The 21,522-nt window shown below is 38.5% G+C and overlaps 1 protein-coding gene across 13 annotated transcripts in view; it reads right to left on the bottom strand.

Annotated features, from left to right (window-relative positions):
* The window catches only part of TCF4 (transcription factor 4), a 350,902-nt gene that overhangs the window by 218,736 nt on the left and 110,644 nt on the right, over positions 1-21,522 (bottom strand). For 12 of the 13 annotated variants that reach the window (XM_029921438.1, XM_029921450.1, XM_029921434.1 and 9 more), the window contains 2 exons: positions 10,669-10,730; positions 7,747-7,843 (listed from right to left, as the gene is read on the bottom strand). In XM_029921438.1, the coding sequence (XP_029777298.1) occupies positions 7,747-7,843; positions 10,669-10,730 (159 nt within the window). Of the gene's footprint in view, positions 1-7,746; positions 7,844-10,668; positions 10,731-18,891; positions 18,910-21,522 lie in introns of those variants that run through there. The other variant, XM_029921446.1, reaches the window with a different exon arrangement.

Here is a 21,522-nt window from a genome sequence, read left to right as displayed (position 1 = left end):
CTAGGACAGGGCAGGTGGTTGGAGGTAAGCACACAAAGACAGTTTGCAGTGGTGCAGAGGAAGATCTCCACACGGCACCTATAATGGGCTCTATGGGCCACTGTGGCTCTGGGAGGCCAGGCCTGCTCTGAACGGCTGCTACAGGACCAGCAGTGGACACTGCCAAAGACCACCAAAGCACTGTGCAAACGGCTGATGGCTGGAGCTAAGGGTCCACTGCACGACCAGGGTGCTCTGCTCAGAGTGGCAGGAACTCAAGCCATCACCTAAGAGAGAAGGTTCTAGGTGATGTGAACATGGAGAGCGCTGATTCTGGCTGGTCACCTTCTTGCACAGAGGATGAGGACAATGAAGGCACAAGCCTTGGAGATGAAGTGAGAACAGCATGCTTCAGACTCCTTCCCGTGGGCTGACTCACATCTGTACTCCCCCACCCTCCTCATTTCAAACACCCTTTTCTGTCCTACTCCATGTTTCTCTGTCCCTTTCTCTGACTTGCTGACCAGAATTTAGAGTTGAGACCCGTTTTTATCTTTTTCTTGCTATGTGAAAGTCTGAGGATTGTTCTTAATTTTCCAAACTGTTAAGTTGAAAATTATGTATTTTTCTCTGAGAAGAAATTAAATAAACCCTGTCAATTACTAAGCCAGATATGCACTCTCAGCTCCTCTGGCTCTTGTCTCTTCCTATTGGTTAGGCCAAAGTAGCTGCTGTGTACCCCCCACCGCCACCCAAACTCTGTAGCTGGAGAGGCCATTGCGCACGGAGGAGAGGGAATCACACTGCAGGACTCCTCTTCCCTGCTTGCTGCTGCATCAAGCTCACACGTGACCTCTGACGCTGTGACAGCCATCTTGAGACGATGAGGGAAAGCACAGAAGAATCACCCAGACACCTGCCTTGACATCAATGAGCCGCAGACCGATTCTAGCAGCAGCCCACACCAGACTTTTAGTAAAAGAGTAATTCCGCTTAAGCGACCATTAGTCACATTTTCCATTACTTCTAAGTAGAAGCATTCCTTCCTCCCGATACATACTACTTTTTACTTTCATTTAACTCTAAGATGATTTATTTTCTCTTGGAGTCCATAACTTTCTATGTAAGAAACCTTCCTCTAGTATTTAGAAGATCTTCACCTTCCTGCTGGCTATTATTTTCAAGTAACGTTTTCTGCTATCAGTTTCTCTAAATTTTATAAAACCTATGAAAATTTTTGATGATCATACCATTCATTACAGCACACCATAGAGTAAATGGCTGAGTGGAAAGGAAGCAAGACTGGTGAAAGGCAAACCGAAATTTTTATTGAGTGGACAAAAAGTGAGTTTTCCTATCTGAAAACTGAAAACACTTAACTTTTTCAATGGCCTTTCCAAAGAAGGCTGATATTACTTATTTCTTATAAATAAAATATTTTGTGGTATATTTACTGAAAACTGAAATCTACCACAATGTAATATGATCCATTCCTTGATATTAGAATATTCTGCAAAGTCAAGGATATGGTAGTATGGAATTAATTTCTGTAAGACTGGCTCTGGTTTAGGGTTTTCTTCATAATACAGTGAGATAAATGTAGGACTGATTTTAATTTATGGGCTTTTCATTCAGGATTTAAACCCCATCTACATGATTTTCTGATTTATTCATGAATGAAACCATTCAACGGTCATTTATTGAGGTCCCACAACTCTGCCACGCACGCATTGGCCCATGTATCACACTTTCTCCTGGTGATATAACTTAATGAGTTATTATTTTATCCTCAATCAATCCAATCCCTTAACTATAGACATAGAATGAACAGAGGTAGAAATGAAACATCTATTTGAATCAGGCTTTAAAGAATAACATTTGGAAAACACATCACTAGCAAAGTTACTTGAAGGTATCATAAAATAGAGATGAATGGATTAGAAACAGTGATGACACATCTCTCAAGATAAAACATAGCAGAAGGATAAAATGGCATACCTGAAAGATCAATCGGCCATTAGATGAGAAAATTACATCCAAGATCATCTAAAGGTCTGTTCCACCCTCAATTTAAAAATGGGAAAATACCTGACCTGAGGAGCCACCCACAGATGCAGCAAAACAGAGAGGAGAAAAGCCAGTTCTTTGGCTCCAGGCCTTAGCTCAAAATCAAGATTGATACTATCACTTAGGAAGACACTTAAAATAGTCGTATTTGGTAAATACCTCGGGAAGACATTTTAAGTTAACATAGTCAAATAACACAACTCCCGAACGAAGAAAGCTAACGACAAATAACACCAGAATTACATGTTTCTTCTTTCAGAAATTGCTTGTTACCACATTATCAGTCCAATAGATAACAGATGATATCGCGGTAACCTCAAGCAAAAAAAAAGTGTCATTAAAAAAAGAAGAAGACACTGAAAATACATAGAGTCCCTAATTCATGAACTTGCAAACAGCGTGCTATCACTATGAAACTGCAGAACAATTTAGAAGTGAACTAAAATTTCTAGAGCTGCCATCCATATTCACAGTTCCATTTTCATGTAGTTACTAAAATATTACTTGACCTCTGGCACTTGAGAAAATCAAACACTTGCCATTGTTGTACAGGTTTTATTTTCTTAATCAAATATTTAAATTCCTAAATGGAAAGAAAATATCTGACAAAGAGGTCAAGTTAAATCCTACCCATGTTTTGAAAAAAAAAAAAAAACTATGTTTCTTTGTGGTTATTGTACATTAAGGTTTTCAAAAACAGTGTTCCTGGTTGGAGCCTCTTCATTTAGGTTTATTTCCAGTTTTACAATTAAAAGAAAAACTCCCCATATTAGCATCTACTCACATTCACCATTTTACAAGAAGACTGGGCCACTGGCCTCTACCACTGGGATTTGAAAACACTCACAACACTTCACCTTTATGCTGGGCTAAACTCAGGGTAGTCATAAACACTTTGAAGTAATGCAAACCTAAATATTCCTGCTCGGCAAACGGAGCAGTGGAACCGAATTATAATGAGCTAGCAGCTGTCACAATATGACCACAGTAACCAAATCAAAATATCAACCGCTAACCCAGATGAGATTCAAAGGTCATCCTGTAAGCCAGCAGCTTTCTTCAGTTCTGCCTGAAACCCTGATCTAATCCTGCAGTAAAATGTTCCGCTGAGCTCTCTTAGAAACCAGTTACTCTATGGTGGGAAATTATTTGGGGCACGAGTAGAGTACCGTCAGTGGGGCTAGAACCAAATACCACAATAAGGAAACCGAACCATTCTCAATGGGACATGTAAAAACACAGCAGCTGATGTTGAACTAAGCTGCACCCAACTGTACCAAAGTATCACTTTTCACATCCTCCAGTTACCAATGCATGTCTATAATCTTACTGGCAACTTGCTCACTCCAACAATCTGGTTTTCAATTGAGTCTCTGGAACAATAGAAGGAAAATGCATGCTTAGATCCTTCCTTGGATCAAAACGTTTTAGCTAGAAAATATATTGTTTCCCATTGTAAAAACACTTGGACAATTACTTGCATAAGTTTAATGCTTGCAAGAAAACAAACAGGGTCAGGAATGTTAAAAAAATCCACACTCTTAAAAAAAAATCCATACTCCTTGCATATAGCTTTTGCTGGTATTTTCATACTATTCTATAGCGTATAATCCTCCTCAAAACACAAACCTCAGACCTCCCTCTGTCTTATCAGCATCTTCTGAAAGCTACTCACTGACCACCTAAAAAGGTTTAATCAAACCATTTAAAAACTGCATTGAACAAGTTTCCAGTGGATCGAGTGTACATTATTGCTATTAATAATCATAAGTAGTCACAAAGAAATAGTGGTTTGTTGTTTCCAGACACGAAACGGGACATGGCATTTCAAACAAGGAAAAATGCAAGCTGGCTTGCTTGTCTCCACCCAAAGAAAGCAATGAGTGAGGACTCGGGAAATGTCAGGGAAAGGAGTGTAACACAGATACCGATTCACTATGTTATACACCTGAAACTAATACAACGCCATATGTCAATTATACCTTAATAAAAAGATAAACAACATTTTAAAAAGAGAGCACATCGATGAATGGTCAGTGCAGGCAGTCGGCTGGAGGACTCAGTGCTACCGTCTCTCAACTCCTCGAGACTCCCCCCCACAAAAAGGAAAACAAAAAGTCGTATATGCTTATGTAAAAAAAAAATAGGGGCTGGCTTTTTTGTTTCTTTTAGTTATGTTTTCCTTTAAAGGATTTACACAATATCAACTTCCAAAATTTTGTATGGCAACTGTAATTATAGACATTAATGGAAGTGGTGCAGCCTTATAAACCAAGTACTGTCATTAATTCCAAGAGTATAGGCAGACGGGGGGCGGGGTAGGTGTGTACACGCACGCATGCAGCCATGCAAGTGCACTTGTATTTGTTCGTTTTTACTTTAAGAATTCACAAACTATCAAGTAGGGTATTACATTCAGATATGCAAGCTTATTTCTAAAAGAATAAATTAATGAAGACAGTCTATTACTCATATACCATTTTGGAAAACAATTGAAATGCACAAATAAATTGAGTTTTGGCATTTTGGTGCCAAACGTAAGTATTTATATCACAAAAACTGCAACATTTATGCTAAACTATTCATGTGAAATCAAAAAGTTCAGGGTTGTGATAAAAGGTTTTATTACCATAAGAGTTCATGAGCAAATGTTAGCAATGCCTGTACAGTCTCTCCGAAATACTGTGTTACCATAAAGGACAAAATACATAACAACAATGCACGCCCAGAAGGAGAGAGCAGTTTATTACTTTTTTCATTCCTTGCAAGAAAATAAAACCTTGCTAAGTGAGCAGTTTACTTAAAACATAAATCGGGTCATCTGCAGTTAATAACTCTTGCCCATAAAATTAGTGTCAGTTGTTTCTGTGGCAGACGCTTAATTTAGTCACAGGCTTGATTGATTTGACAACAGAGAATCTGGTCCAATAAAGTGGCTGATTTATTTCTTATGCTATACCTTTTACCCTAACGTGACATCATAGTAGAATTAAATCTTTAACATGTAAAGAAATCCTTTGGACTATTAATGAACACTAGAGATTCTGAAAGCAGGTATTGACTGTAGTCAAAAACTTAAAATGAAGTCTAATACCTTCTTTTGGTAGAATGAAAACTTCCACAAAGATCATGACACAGAATATGGATTTGGACACAGAAAGCAGTTCAGAACATACCAGGTGCTCTGTGAGTTCAAACTGGTGGCCACACTAATTGATCTTATTTTATCTACATCTCCATTTATAAGTTGGTTGTCTTTAATTTCTTGAAAACGGCCCGTATTCTCTTTGGAAAAGTGCAGCATAACATCTCGAAAGTGGTTTTATTTTAAATAAACAGTGGCTTGGGCAAAAATCAATGAGAATCTTTGTTCCCCTAATCTAGCTCTGAAATAGTCAAGCTAATCAAGAAGGCACTTGGGTATGAGAAATTACAGGGGTGGGAAGAGTTCACGCAGCATCACGGGCAGTTCTCTAAAAATATTTAAAAATTCTTTTCCGAACTAAAAATGCAAGGTATTTCATAGTTGTGTAAATGTCTTTTTCCCGTTTTTGCAGACTGCGCCGCGCCCTCTCGCTCTGAGGGCGACTCTCCTGACCCCAGTGTGACACTGCGCCGTTAATGTCAGATAAACCATTTAGCCCCAGCACAATTCTGTTCTGTGCAAAAATCTGCTTGAGGTGGAAAATGTAGCAGTTTGTAAACAATAAAGAGCCATGTTTCAGACCAGACAGCTTATCTAACAGAGAAGTCCTTTCATGGGGAACAGTGGGAGGGAGCCTCCCGGACACAGTAGCATTTCCTATCACAATGCAGGAGACTGTCTTGGCCTCCATATTTAAGAGTTTAATGGGAAGGAGGGCAGACAGGATAAAAGAACGCAGCTGACATGGACTTTCAGCTTAAACAGCAACTAAGTGAAAAGAGCTCTCTCGGCTCTAGCTCCAGGCTCTCAGCCCACTTATATTTTACATACTATTTGGATTGAAAAATAAATTTGGCTTGTAAAACAGTTGCCCATGAGGACAGATGAACAAGAACAAATATTTAATGCCCTTGTTTTGCTTGGTGTATTCCATGATACTAATTTATCAAGTTGTTCCTTAGGAAACCTTTTTTTGCCACGTACGTAACATAAACTTCTAAATATGAGTAGTAATTCATTTATTCTATTGTACTTTCACTCATTAGAAAACAGTTTTAGAATCTTCTAAGGGAGTTGTTTAATATGCCTTTTAAGTACTACTTCCCAAGGTTATTATTTTCAAGTTAATCTTTTATTCTGTCTTATGAAATTGAATGAGGGTCACTAGGGAAGCAAAGTGCTAGAATTTAATGTTAGTATTACTGTCACTGAAGAGTATAAAGCTTTTCTTTAAATCTAAGTTGATGAATATATCTAGTCTTCTGTATCTCTGTATCCTCAACCTCCCTATCAACAACTAATAAAAAGCAGGACACTTGCTTTAGCTACAAAACTAAAATACAAATATGAAATTTTCCACTTTAAGGTAAAAGGGAACACAAATATAATAACAACCTATGATCAAACACAACTTCATGGTTCTCGAAGTTGGAATGATACTTAAAGGCACAAACAGAAGATATTACTCATTTAAAATAAGTTGCTAGTGTTTCTCTGCTTTGTCTACTTTATGGTAAATACTTGAAACTCCTTTAGATGGATTTGATGGTGACTTTTGAAAAAAATGAGCTTCAAGGACTATCTATACATTAAATACAACCAGTATAGCTTCCAAGGCTTGAAAGTAGGGACATTCTTTAGAGGCATTTGCAATTATGGTTTGAGAATGATATCATCATGGCTGCGTGCTTTTCTTGGAGTATGGCCCAATGCCTCATGCCAAGAAATTTCATTTCATTTATTGATGGATTTGCAATAGAACCTGACCAAGGTGAGATTTATTAATACTGTTAAAAACTCACATTTACTAGAACAAAGATCGCTGTTCCACACCTACTGAAGTAACCTGCTATTGCCCACTGCACCAGTTACTACTGTTAAACACACACCCCCATGAGGTACACAAAACAGAAAAGCATGCTAAAGACACCAGCATAAAGGGCGGGCTGGAAACTCACACACTATCTCGACTGTAGCTTGCTTCCAGAGAAGGAAGGTACAGTCTGCCTAGACCATCAGCACTAAAAAGCTCACACCTCAATAAATACGCACAACCAGATTTCCTAATTCAACTGAATGCACTGCTCTGATTTAAGTGCTCTAAACCTATTTTTAAAGGGGTTTCTGTAACCCCTTTAGTAAGAATTAATTCGCAGGTAACACTGACTATGTATCATTGCCAACAGACAGGCCCTAAGATACTTTTATTTTAAATATTCACCACTTTGACTTCGTCAACCTTAAATCAGAAAGCAAGTATTACAACATGGAAATTGGGATTAATGTTTTTACACCTAAGGAAGACAAAATCCCCACAGCGGTGCAGTATCTCTGAAATCCTGATTCCACATGGTTATAAAACGTAGTCCTTTAATGCGCTGCTACCAAGCAATAACTAACTGTCAATATTTTTCTGCAATTTAAAATTACTAGAGTGAACTGGCTAAAGATCCCAGTTCCTAAAAACAGAATCTCTTTCTAGGCTGTATTCTCCTCTTTCCATGGTAAAATAACAAGCATTCAAAAAGTGCAGGTCAATTTAAAATTAGTCTTACTTTGTATTCTGGAATTGACAAAAGGTGGAGAGAGATTGTCATGTGACCCAAGGTCCCTGCTGGTCATGTGGTCATAGGGTGTCCCATCTCCATAGTTCTGTAAATAAAACAACATCCTAAGTTTTCATCCTGCATGAAGAAATCAGCATATAAATAACCCTATAGACACCTCTGTGACCCGAGACACTGAAGTCCACATTTCCAGTTCCGTCCCTACTCATTATAAGGAACCTGTATCTGCACAGGTCCGGTGGGTAGGAGAGGGCTCTATAGGCTGCAGAGTTCATGTTTTCCTCTTAACAGCTGTGAAATCTTGGAAATAATAATCATAATAGAACCAACTGCATGAAGTTGTTGACATGATTAAGTGAAATAACATATGTATAACACCTGACATGGATAAAGTACACTGTAAATATTAAAAATTATTACTTTACTAAGCCCATATTACTTAGGGGAAAAAAAACCAAGATAGTGCTTTGTGCTTTTAAGGAAAATTACCCATAGCCTATAATGAATTATAGAAGTACAGCCTTTTAAACAACATTTGCTCTTACACTATTGAAATTTCAGTGTTTGATTAGAGCTGTTATGGCTATAAAAGAACTGGATCATTCCATGAGTAATTAACATGTAAGAATGTTAAAATTAATACAGGACTATGAGTGAACATCAAAACTTTAGCATAAATTAGTTACTTCCAGATTTGGACAAAGTATGCCACAGAAAAGTTTTAAAGTAGACATTAATTGTTGGCAGGAATCCGTCATTATTATGATTATTTCGTTGTTTTGATAGAATTTAAAATTAATGTTTTTAAACTGCCCAGTCACTTATTAATGGAGGAATTGGTAACATATAGGAAAAGTTAAAATTCTCTATATTTTAGGGTTCACATTTCTAACTAAGGGGCATAAAGCAACCAAAAAGAAAAAAAAAACGCAAGTCAATCTGCCCGGCTAATGGACTGCCCACAGAGACCAAGTCAAACCTACTCGGAGGTGGCAGTTGGCAGGTTAGCCAAAGGGCGGAATCTGTCCACACAAAAAAAGATAGGTACTCTCTGTATATCACTTCACTAGAAAATAATTGGAACCTGTAAGTTTCCAAATAAATAATCCTGTTTTTAATCACCTTTCTCATTTAGAAAAATGAACTTGAATGATACTGTAATCTCATACTGCCAATATGTCAGTGTATAAAAAGATGTCACATTTTAAATACCTAGCATGGGTTTTACACCTCCTCATTATATACCAGGCACTGTGTTACACTAATTTGTATTTATTAAGCGTCCTCATCTCAAACAGTGTACTAAACGCTTAATATACACTATCTAATTTAAACGTCAGCACAGTGCCCCAAGGTAGCTGATTAATATCACCAAGTTAAGAGAGAACACAGACTAAGCATGGGTTGGTACAATCAGCCACAGAAAACTACTGCATGCAAACTCGCTAAATTTAGAAAGTATAAGTTACAAAATATTAATTAAAAATTATTCACCAAAATACTCCCTGAAAAAAATGTCAGAACAGTCACTGAAATCCAAAAAAAAAAAAGTCAGGATGATACTAAGGGACCTTGCTCTCAGCAGAACAATCAAAAGTACTATGTGTGTTAAAGTGAGAAATCCTAAGAAATCACATGTGAAGAAGCTAAACAATGGGGGGAAATTCTGTCATCTCCTACACTTGCTGTCAAGGGGAATGGATTTATTTCTGCAAGTGCAGGCTGTAATGTGAGGAGGAGGAAAGATTTCCTCAGCCCATCCATATAATGCATTAGGATATCAAGCCCGACAGCTGGTGTGATGGCTCAACAAAGTTAGAGCTTAGAGACCCTGCTGCACCATGAAGACCACAGTGAGAACCACAAGGTCAAAGGACAGGTGGGAATGGACAACAGCGGCTTGCTGAAATGTCTTCACTGTGATGCCCTGATTACCTTCCTTGCCTCTTATGCCAAAATAGAAACCCCTCCCCGCCTCAAACTTACATGAATACTTACAGCAAAATGTTTCCACCCTGCAGGATGCTTCATATATACAGCTGGCTGGGGGAGGGGCACGTGTTTGTCTGACTAGGTGCCCTCAGTCTATTTTTAATTCGGGGTATTTATATGTACATTAGAAAAGCTGACATGGATTTTAGAGGGCCTAGGAATGACTCCATTAAAGACAGAGTACACATAAAATCATATACAGTTAAGTGGGAAGTAACATAAAAGATCCGCTGGCTTTACTTTGTCATTGTACCCATTAGAAAAATGAGGACCAAAGAGGTAAAATGACATGCCCAGGGTCAGATACACACAAAACTACACATCGCCTAGCAGCCCCCCTCCCACCCCATTCCATGGTCTTCCCATTACGCAAACAACTAAGGCATGAGGGTAAACCATGAAAAACAGTAGTAGAAATCCAAAACCAAAGAAATGAATGAACCCAACTGGTGCCCAAAGGCATTAATACCATGTTTACAAAGTGAAATCAACTCTGATGTATTATGTAGATAATACTGGGCAGTGCAGAACTTCATACTTTATCTTCAGAATTACTCTCTAGTCTATTTATACCCTCACATTACAGGGATACTAGGATTTTATTTTTTCAAAGTTGTGCCACCTACAACAAATAACTTTCTGTAATACCGGATCAATAACTGGCAAAGTAAGGCCAAATATTTAGTGAAGGATTTTTCTTCTGGTTCGCAGAAATGGAACAGGTGTCAAATTCAATAACAGCATCCAATAAGAGAATGGGAAAAAAAATTGCAAACACAAGATGATCCTCATTAAACTTAGTATGCATATATATATCTGTGCAGTTGTGTGTGAGAGAGAGAGAGAAACTCACCTTCAGTTTGTCAATTTACATATGCAGGATGTCTGGTTATGGGGGAAAAGATTAGATATACTTACCCTGGATGGGCTTGGATGTCCTCCATTCCCCCAGGACCCTGAGCTACTTCTGTCTTCTACATCTAGGGACAAGAAAAAAGTTCTTTAGGCTTTCTTGCAATAATTCTTTCTTTTTGTATATGCACTTTTAAATTAATGTTTCAAATTAATCTCCTGTTGCCTTTAATTAAGAATCAGGCACAGGGCTACCACGATGATAGTGGCTTCTGACCCATCTACTTAAATTAACTCATTTAAATTCACAGCAGAAATGAACTGGACCCTCAGGAACCAGAGGTATGAACATAAAAATTACTTCCATCCTTCAGTGTTTCATAGCCTCAACTTTTACAGACAAGAAACTGCACTTAAAGTTTTAGAAGATCTTTTGGACAAAATAAGTTTAAAAATACACAAATACAATCTTGATGCACATTTCAAAAAGCCAGTTAAGGTAAATATACATCCTAACATTAGGAGTCTCTGTAACATCAGGCTCTTGGATACGTTTTTGTTCTCTAGTCAAGGTTTATTATACCAGACAACAGACATGCAACAAACACAGAAGACAAAAAAGGATTCAGTGGTCTGCTACCACCAGTGCACTACAAGGTGACTAGAATTCTGTTTTTTAAATGTTCTACGTAAAAACACCACTGTCTTGGTATTTTAACTACTTTAAGAGACTTATCACTTGACTACAATCCTTAATCTGGGCACTGAGATGCAAACATGAAAGTTGTGAAAGCAATGTCTTATTCGGCTGAGTGCTAGCGAAGAGACCTCAATGAACTGCCAGAAAGCTGAAAGTTCTTCGGAACTGACCCAGCAGAGGTCCAGTCCTGACCCAGTCCTGACCAGATCACTACACGCTCAGGGGGTGCATCCAGGGGTGAATACTGAGGATGGAGAGTATACCGGCTAAGTTATCTTAGTAATTGCTTAAAACATAAGAGTGACTTACAGATCCCTCACTCTATATATAGAAATGGCTTTGATATTGCTGGTGAAAAGTTCTTTATAAGTATACAAAGTTTCACTGTTCTCTTATTTTGATCATGGTTGATAACAGCCAGCCAGCACACACCTCCTCTGATGGAACTGGAGGAGTTGGTGTGAAGCTTTGGCTCAGGAGACATCATTCCATTTATTGTGCTTCCTAACATTTCAGTGAGACTGTCATTCCTTTTATTACTGCTATTTTATTATCAGCAAGAGTCATCACAGTATAATTAAAATTGATTTATTTGGGGGTACAGTGAAGTACACAGCATTTTAGAATATCTTAGGAGATGGAACGGCAACCAAAAAAAACCCAAATTACTATTACCACTAAGCCTGAACCCTTGGGGTGCTGGGCGGCTAGGTGAATTAAGTGTCCAACACCTGATTTTGGCTCAGGTCATGATCTCATGGTTCATGAGTTCGAGCCCCACATCAGGCTCTGTACTGACAGTGCAGATCCTGCTTGGGATTCTCTCTTTCCCCCTCTCAGTCCATCCCCCATTTGCATGCACAAGAAATAAATAAATAAGTAAATAAACTTGAATCCTTTCTCTTTTTTTTTTAAACAAATATTTCTGTTTCTTTTGTTGGTGCTTCAGAAGATCATGTACCTGCAAACAAATGTCCCCTGTGGACAGCTAGATTCGGTGACCATGAGCTTTAGGGGATATCAAGAGAGCTCTGGGAAGTGCATCCAGTCTGGAGAAAAGGTGCAACATTTTCCCCAAACCTGCTGTTCAACAACCCCACTCCTGGCCTATGGGTAGGCTGAACTGAAGTACCTGAAGAAGTGACTTAAAACTCTTTGGATTTGGGAGTTTTTGTAAGTCTACGTGGTTCCCTTCATCCTTAACCAAAATCAAATATGTTCAGCAACAATAGGTATAAATGACAAAAATCTCTCAACCAGTACAGATTTTCAGAAGTCTCACATGTCCTGACTTCCTTTTCACCTGAAACAGCCAGCCCAGATTAATTTGAGAGATTTTTGTCCTCATATATTTGGCCAAAACGTAATGAAAGAGCAGAGTTGGATCCCTACATTCCATAGGATTTCATATTGTTTGGTCCTATTTTTATCTTTGCAATTTTCAAGGAAATTTTTAAACACAAAAAGTTGGCAAAGACAAGGAGGAAAAGGACCACCAGGGCGATTTTGGCCCTCAGAAGGCATTTATTTGGCAATGTCTGGAGACAGTTTGGGTTGTTATAACCTGGGGTGGGGGTGGGGGGTGGAGGGGGTAGAGACCAAGCATGCTGCTAACGTCCTATAAATGTTAGGGAATACAATTCCCGCAACACAAAACGCTCCGTCCCCAAGTCTCAACTGTGCCTAGAATGAGAAGACCTGTGCGGAGGGAAAATTCCATCAAAGAGCCAAAAGGAAGCACCGAGCTGGGAGAAGAGATGTACTAGCATTTAACTTGTTGTTTAGTATGAACTCTTCCTAACTACATAGTGGCTTGTGCCTTTTAACCCAGAGTTGAGCTGGAGCGTTTCAGGAGACCTTCACAAACATCTTCTGTCCTCAGAATAAAAGGAGAATGATGGTCAACCAGGCAGCCTGCTAATTAGCAGGCAGATAAAACACATCAAAACTTGAGTATTCCCAACTGGGCAATTTCAAAAGCGAGCAATCCACTAATTAAAAATGCTGGAAGTCTAGCTTTTTCAAAACAGGTTAAATAACTGGCTGGGTTCCTTCGCAAATAGATTCCCAACCAATCAGGTCTGACTGTTCTTTTCCCATCCCTTCTCCTTTCTCTCCTTCTCATTTCCTGACCTCACGCTGTTCTACCTTCCTTTCTGCTCCCTCCCGCTTACAGATCTCTTTTAAACAGGCTTTCCCATCCCTTGGCCTCCTGCTAGACCTAAAAGATAAGGACCAATCTCTAGCTCTCCCAAATCTAATAGAACAACTGTACGATCTCTGATATACTTTTTTCTTTGAAAAGAAAAAAGAAAAAAAAATTACCTGTATGACTGCTGCTCATTTATCCCAAGCAAGAAGCCATAGAAGCCAGAGCACTGATAGTTGTGAATCATAACGAATGCAAACATGGTTCTTTTAAGTCATTTGTTTCCATCTTCCCTCCCACTGAGCTTCTCCGGCTTGCCAGTTAGTTAGAGGGCATTTCCTCCACGCTATTCCAGTCCATCTCCCAGGGCATCTGAGGACCGCCTACATCTGAATCACCTGGTATATTCATTTCAAAATCAGCTTCTTGGGGCCATTGCAGACCTACTGAGTCTGGATCGCCCCAAGAAAACAGTGTTTTGAACAAGGCCCCCAAGTCATTTTCATGTGCACCTTAGTTTGAGAACCGCCAGCCTGCCTTACCAGGGACACCTTCCTGCGAAGGGTGCCAGATTCAGCAGCATTCAGTACACAGTCCCCTCACATCTGTGTCCAGTCACATCTGTATCTTGCCCTCAGTCACTTTTTAGTAAGCCTGCGCGTGTCCCTTGGCCATCTCCTAATCCCTGCAGGTGTGTGCAGGCACAGCACCCACTTCTATACCTCTGTGCTTCTGTACCTGCTACTGCCTCTGCCCGAACTGTCCCATCTCTCAAAAAACAACAGCAACTAACATTTAGTGAGCTTAAACACGTGTCCAACACTGTATGAAGCACGTCAATGCACTAAGAGTACCTTCATTTTATAAATGAAGACACTGAGGCTTCAATGGAATAGGAAAGGCTCCCAAGCACGCAGCAAGCACAGGCATTGTCAGCGCCAAAGCCAAGGAGTACCCTTCCGCCATGGTAAATGCCTCCCTGAAAGAACGTCATTTCCTTCCGTGACCATCTTGAATGTTACTTCTCAAATACCTCCCTAGGCAGAGTGAAAGCATTTGGGAGTTTATGCCTATTCTTGGGTCCACAAAAGATTACAGAATTATATACAACACAAATATATAAAAGTAAATATTTGAAGAATTCAAGAGACTGGAAAATAAAAATGGGGGAGCAATAAATCCAGAAGTATGTAAGCCTATCAAAATGTACACTGTGATGGACTGGACATTTGCTAGAAAGGGATCAAAATTCTACATAAAAAACAAGAGGGAAATATGAGTCACCATGAATATGGGATAAAAGCACACGAACAGTTTAGGAAATTTATTAAGGCAACATAGTAACAAATGAAAACCACCTGGGATGGAGGTGTCTGGACATTTAGTTCCTGCCTCTCCCTTATCCAACCATCACTCTCCATCCAAGATGGGAATAAAGAACAGAAACACAATAACCTGGGCAATGGAAAGGAAAGGGAAAAAGCAAGTGGATAGCAGAAATTATTCTTCCAAAAGCCCAAAATGGGTTCCAGCGTTCCAGACATTTCTAATTTATCTTACCCTAAATGAGGACACACTCGGTAATTTCTATGGGATTGACAGTGGTTTAGGAAGCAACCCGACAATCCACAAAATTTCATTTTATTAGAATAGTTCTGCATCAACCTCTCTAAAATATCAGACACTTCAGCACCAAAACACAAAAGCAAAGTTTGGGCAGAACGAGGGCCAAGCACTCCATTTGGAAAAAAGACACAGAGATAATTTTTAATTTCTATGATTCCCATCCATATTCATTAAACTTATGATTTGATTACTCAAAGCTCCACTTTGTTTACATGCAAGATCGAAACTATCACACAGACTGGACGATTGTCAGAACACACAGCTCTGGGAGTTGGAAGAGAGACTCCGATTTCAACAACCACTCTGCATTAACCAGCTCAATGGTCTGACCCAGTCAGCCACTGGCCTCTCTGAACTCACTTTTGTCAACTATAAAATAAGTGGGTTTGAGCTCCATTCTTGGAAATAGAGAAGGCTAGCGTATTTGGACAACTCTCCTACAAGAAACTAAAAATGACAGGTAAATTATTTAAAATCATCTTTAAAAAGGTAATAAATTGACAAGATAATGAGGAATTATCACGCCAAAATCAAAGTGAAAGCTAGAACCCAGGAAGGAAAAGAAGACATATTTACCCTAAGGACATCTGCCAACCTAGAAAATTTAATGGCCTCTTAGGTCAAGGAAAACAGAAGCGAAATCCAGGACTCATTCAAAGTAGGTGTCTAAGGGGAGATAACAGGGATAATAGGATTTCCAACCTCAAGGAGTTATTGTTAAAGTAAATAAATCAATTAATATTTGTTAAACACTTAAGGGAATACTTGGCCCATAGCAAATTCTCAGTAACCAACACCTACCCATGAGAGCATAACTTAACAGTATGCTCCAAAATCTAAGATAATCAAACTATAGAAATCTGTAAAATTATGATTTACTCAAAGAAATCTGAGTCTCACATTTTTATAACTCTTAGTTCTGCTAAACAGGTCAGAGACTTTCAAATATTCTCTTGGATTTTAGAAATAGCTAATATGGTTAGAGTAAACAAATCCCACCTTCTTCATAAACCTTTATAGCAAAATCACAGTATGAATTCAGTACATGTTAGGTTTGTTTAGTGACTTAATTTACCTTCAGAATATCCCCTTTACATCTCATGACTGCAACATATGTTTGTGTTCTATATAAATTATATGCTGTCAAAGGTTATGTATGCTAACCTGAGGCCCAAGCTAAGAACACAGACTACATAGTACACAGGTTTAGACTTGAAATAAACAACTGTTAGTTACCTAACTCTGTTGATTTGGTATAATTAGAGTTGTGTATTGGTCCTTTCCACACTTAGAGCAACATATGTTTGTGCTCTAGGCTTAGAGTTTCATGAAGTCTGAAAACAACTAATGTGGTTTTTCTGAGTTGCTTTAAAAGTCTACAAATTACTACACTTGGAGAAATATATTGATTTCCTGATGAAAGCTTCTATACATTAAGATGCACTGAGAGTTTGAGAGTAAGTTCTTCCTGGAAAGATAATCACTCTGAAACAGGTTGAGGTCTATACTGTCTCAAATCCCTCGCTCTACAACAACAGACACCATTAAATATCCTCCACACCATCATGGAGACTCACAGACTGGCTACATCTGTGGCTCCTACTAATTTCCTAGTCCAGGAAGAACCCTTGGCTGAGCCCTCCACACAAACTGAGATGGCATATGCTCTCCGTCAGTGCCAGATGAATTTGGAGTTCAAAATATTTCATCAGCAAAGAGCGTGTTAAGGATGTGCACATTTTCATTAGCACCCAGTATAATAAGAGCTCTAAGTAGAGTAATGTGAAGTCAAATTTGAGTATTAGTACAGATGAAGGAAGAGCTGAAAAGCTTCAAATACTGATGGACGATGTGTCTAGAACCATGACCTCTTCTTTCTTCTCCCATAAGAAACAAGATACATCTCATAATGAGTGATCTGAGCACTAATAAGAAACTTCCAGCACTTTCCAAAGCTGACTGAGCAAAACATGAGGGTTGTGGTGATGCATCTCACACAAATTTGAGAATACTTCTGATATAAGGAACGTTGACCTCGGTTTCCCGTTTGGGGATCATTGCTGTCAATGCTGGCTTTCTGAGTACTAATGGATTTCCTTCCCAAATAAATCTGAAAACTGAAAAAGTCAAGTACAAGATGACTTGTATCTCTACATAAATATCTATTTGTGTGTATATATGCATAAAAACGGTAAAATATCAAAATACAAGTGGTATAGTAGGAAAAGTTGTTCATAGAGGAATTATTCCAATATTTTAGCATTATTAACCTCCACCTTAAACTTGCATTATTAATATGTCTTTTAGAACACACTTTTTTAGAACACACTTTAAACAATTATTATTTTCCTTAAGTTAAAACCAAACTATTTTTCAAAAAGGAAAACTAAATAATCTCAGATATTTAAAATATGGAGTTAATTGCATTTTGCAGTACTGTAAAATGGGAAACACATTTTTATATAACATGAAAGTCAGATCATATGAAAGTAACAAAATAAAATGCATAACTATTGCATTTTAAATGTACTGGTGTTTCTGAAATTCATAAACCGTCTTGAGAACTCAAGCTGAGTAAACGTTTCTATTATGCAATAGAGAGAAAAAGTAACCTTGAAGTCTTTAGATCAAGCTGTACAATTTCGAAGTATGATAGATCATCTAATTGGGATAATATTCCAACTTGAATAATCTAACATGAAACATGCAGAGATGGGCCTTTTTAAGCAACCTTCTATTCCAAATGTTTGAAACGAACCAGAGTCTTCCTCTAAAAGAGAAGTTAATCCTTCCAAGATCTCATCAATCTAAGAAGAATCCAGGAAGCAGAGAGTCACGAAGAACTTGAGGCAAGAGTACAATATGAACTGTATTTGCCTCCCGTGACTTTTTGAAATCTAACCGATCTAAAAGCACTTAATAAAGATCAATTTTTCTAAGACAATGTTCTTAACATATTTCTTATCAGGTGAGAATAAAAATTAGAAATGAGTGAAGATAAAACCAGCATACCATCTAACTCTAATATTACAGAGATCAGCCTTGTCAAAGTATCTAAATTAAAAGGAATATATTTGGGGAAGTTTTTAATGAGGTGCTTTGTACCTTTAAAGACATAGTTACAAATACACATCACAAAGTATGAGAAATTAAAGACAGATACTTTAGAAAACATTACACAACAACGAAAAAGCTAAAATATGCTCCGTTTCCTAAAAGAACAGACTATGTAACTCTTATGTACATGTCATTATGCGTGTATTTTCAAATCACACTTGTAATTTTTATGTTGCAAAGTCCATAATACTGTAATGACTTAAGATACACAAATTGATTTTTTAAATGCCTACTTGATAAATAATTTATTTCAGAGCAGGGGAAAACAAAGCCAATAGAAAACATGTAACAGTTTTATCCTTTCTTCTTTTTTTCCCCCCTACCTCTTTTCTCCCTAGGGTGCCATTCCTGCGGCTCTGGGAAAGGGCTGCTGGCTTAATTGAAATGTTTGTAGGCTGTAATTGCTCTGCATCACCACAATGGTCCACTTCTCCCAAATGACATCTGTTCCCTGTGCTTTTTCCTTCTTCTATTTCCTTTCATACTCCAACCAAGTCTACTTCTCCCATTTCTTCCTGTCTTAATCTCATCCCATCCCCTATTTACAGATGCTTGACTGATATTGGGGAAGCCACACAGTTTTAAATATTGGAAAATCTTCCCTAAAACCAGTTTTCTAGCACAGTCCCTCTTGCCTCCAATAATCACTCCCATAAAATGATCTTCATTTTATTCTTTCAACATCCCAATCTTCTACCTGTGTTTAACATGCAGCCTCTGACCCGGCAATGACAAGCAAGCAATCTTACGTGTTATCTTCAGGGGTCATGCCTTAGTTTTAGGCCAATTTTCTTTGTATTTAGGCTCAAATGTGCAAACCACACTATATTACTCTGCAAAACATCAATGAGAAGGCTTAATTAAGTAACACTGACAGATAAATCCATTTCTTTCGCAGTAATCAAATCAAAGCAGGTTGACATAACACAGGAACTTAATACAGTTATTCCCTTGTAATTGGAAAAAGGCCCTTTACTTCTCATTAAAGCAATCTTCTGGGTATTGGCATAATAAGAAGGCTCAGAGCTTTAATACTGCCCTATAAAAGTCTCAAGATACAGACCCCTTAAGCAAACAAGCCAGATTATCTAATTCCTTGATCACAGCAGAACATGCAGTTCCTACTGTTTTAAACTACTAATTCTTTATCTCTGTTGCAATTAAAAAGAGGTAAATCAGTATCAAACACATACAATGGAAATCTGTAAAAATGCATAAACTGTTTACAGTTTTATAAATCTATCTCCACATGTATTTGAAGGGAAGCAGTCCATTAAAAATGAATTTGAAATACTTTGCAAATGTGAAATTGTAATAGCTTGGATCAGGGGGGAAATCTCTTTATTTTACCTAATGGGCTCAACAGGATGCATTTTGCCGAAATTTACAGTCTGATACTCAAGCATACAGCACAACTTTTAATAATCGGAATTGTGAGAGGATGGAATTTGAAGAAGAACATTTAATTTCTGTGACATTTAGAGAACAGTAAGTTGCCTGGTCAACTGAAGAAAGCTCTGCCTGGGATGAAACTCACGAAGAAGGCGACAACATTACACCCTGTTCCTATCCCCAAACCAAACAGAATCAGTTTTCAACCTTCCGCTCCTATTTTTAGGGAGTTTCTGCTGCTTATGTTGTGGCACCTGATCAGTCTCAAAATGATTCTAGCAACTCTTTCCTAGAGGGTAACATATGAATCGGGGGTTATGATTCCCAAATGTAGCTGGCCATCCAAATCCTCCAGGAACTTCAAACAAACAACAAACAAACGAAAAACCAGAAACAGAGATAAAAACCAGGAGGAAAAACCAGGAAACGAATCAAGAAAAAAGATCAAGGGTCGAAGTCAAGGCAAACCATATTTTAAAATGTCTCCTATATTTCTCTACTTTTTAAATTTTAAAATGGGTTTCATGACAATGCACTTAAAACTATGACATTTGCTGTGTCTGAACCTTCTTCAAGTAGGTTACATCAGTCAGGTCTGTTTATCGCTTTAGTTCTTCTGTGTGCATTTCCTAAGAACAAAAGCAGAATAGTTATCGAGATTGGGGAAATGACCTTTGATATAATACTTTTATCTAATCCATGCTCCATATTCGAACTTGCCACTCCTTCCCCCCTTTAAGGTGGCCACAGGACTGCCACTAAGATAACCGTCAAGCCACTCCATGATTGACAACTGATCTCAAGTGTAATAAAAGCATTTAACCCAGAACAAAAAACAAACAACAAACAAAATCCAGGATTAGTCACTGCATTTCCTCGTCACCTCTCTTTCTTCTATTTTAATCTGAAATGGTTCCTCAGTCTTGTCTTGTCTTTTTGTGACACTGACATTTTTGACACTGACATTGAAGCGTACAGACCAGATAGTTTAGAGAAGGTGTCTCAATTTGGGTTTATCTGAAGCTTCCTCGTGGTTCTGTTCAGGGGAATATAAGCACACCAAAGTGGCCTCGGGTCTTTCCCAGGACATCACATACAGAAGCATATGATGCCCCCTTCGTCCGCCATATTCATTTCATCGCCTGGTCAAGGCGCTGCGGGAATTTATCCTTGTACAATTAACAACTTTTCCCTGTGCGGATAATCAACAATCTATGGGGAGATACTTCAAGACCTTACAACCAATTTTCAATTTACATGCTTATCGGGAGGAAGAAAGAAAGATCAAAATACAAAAGTGTATAAAGTAAAAAGTGAAAACTCCCTCAGTGCCCACCTTCCCCATCCTTGTGTCTCAGTGATCGTGCATAACACTTTCCTAGGCAGTCTTACAGAGCTTCTGGTCTGTGATCGACTGTTTATTTTTTTTAAACCATGGAAATGTAGGGCAAATAAATGCTGACTAAAATTTCTGTTCTATCAGAATGGGTGAGATTCTCAATCGTTTATGTAGGTTCTCATGACATCTCAGGGGATATAATTATTAGTGTCAGCCTTGTGACCTAGGCGGGGCTTGGGAGGACAGAGACTAGGAGAAATGAAGACAGGCTACTAGCTTTGAAGGAATTCAGCCAAAATGAAGACAAGACTGAGCGACCGATGCCATGCATCAAGCCAAGTTAAGTAGTCCACTCTGAGGTGGATGGTGCACCGACTGGCTGCGGGTTCACTGCCTCTTTCCACCACGTTGCACAAACCACCGTGCAAGAAGGTCATCTGCCGCAGCAGAAGCACTTCCCAACTAAAATCAAGTACAGTGCCATCAGTACATGCATGGCAGACGGAAAAAGATCCGGTTTTCATAGGCTGGCAAAAGAAAAAAAAGTGGGAAAGAGATCTAAAAGTTTTTAAAAGTGGGAAATCAACTGACACATTA

Source organism: Suricata suricatta, chromosome 14, assembly GCF_006229205.1.
Source record: "Suricata suricatta isolate VVHF042 chromosome 14, meerkat_22Aug2017_6uvM2_HiC, whole genome shotgun sequence".
Classification (NCBI taxonomy): Eukaryota; Metazoa; Chordata; class Mammalia; order Carnivora; family Herpestidae; genus Suricata; species Suricata suricatta.
This window is presented reverse-complemented; position numbering and strand designations above follow the sequence as displayed.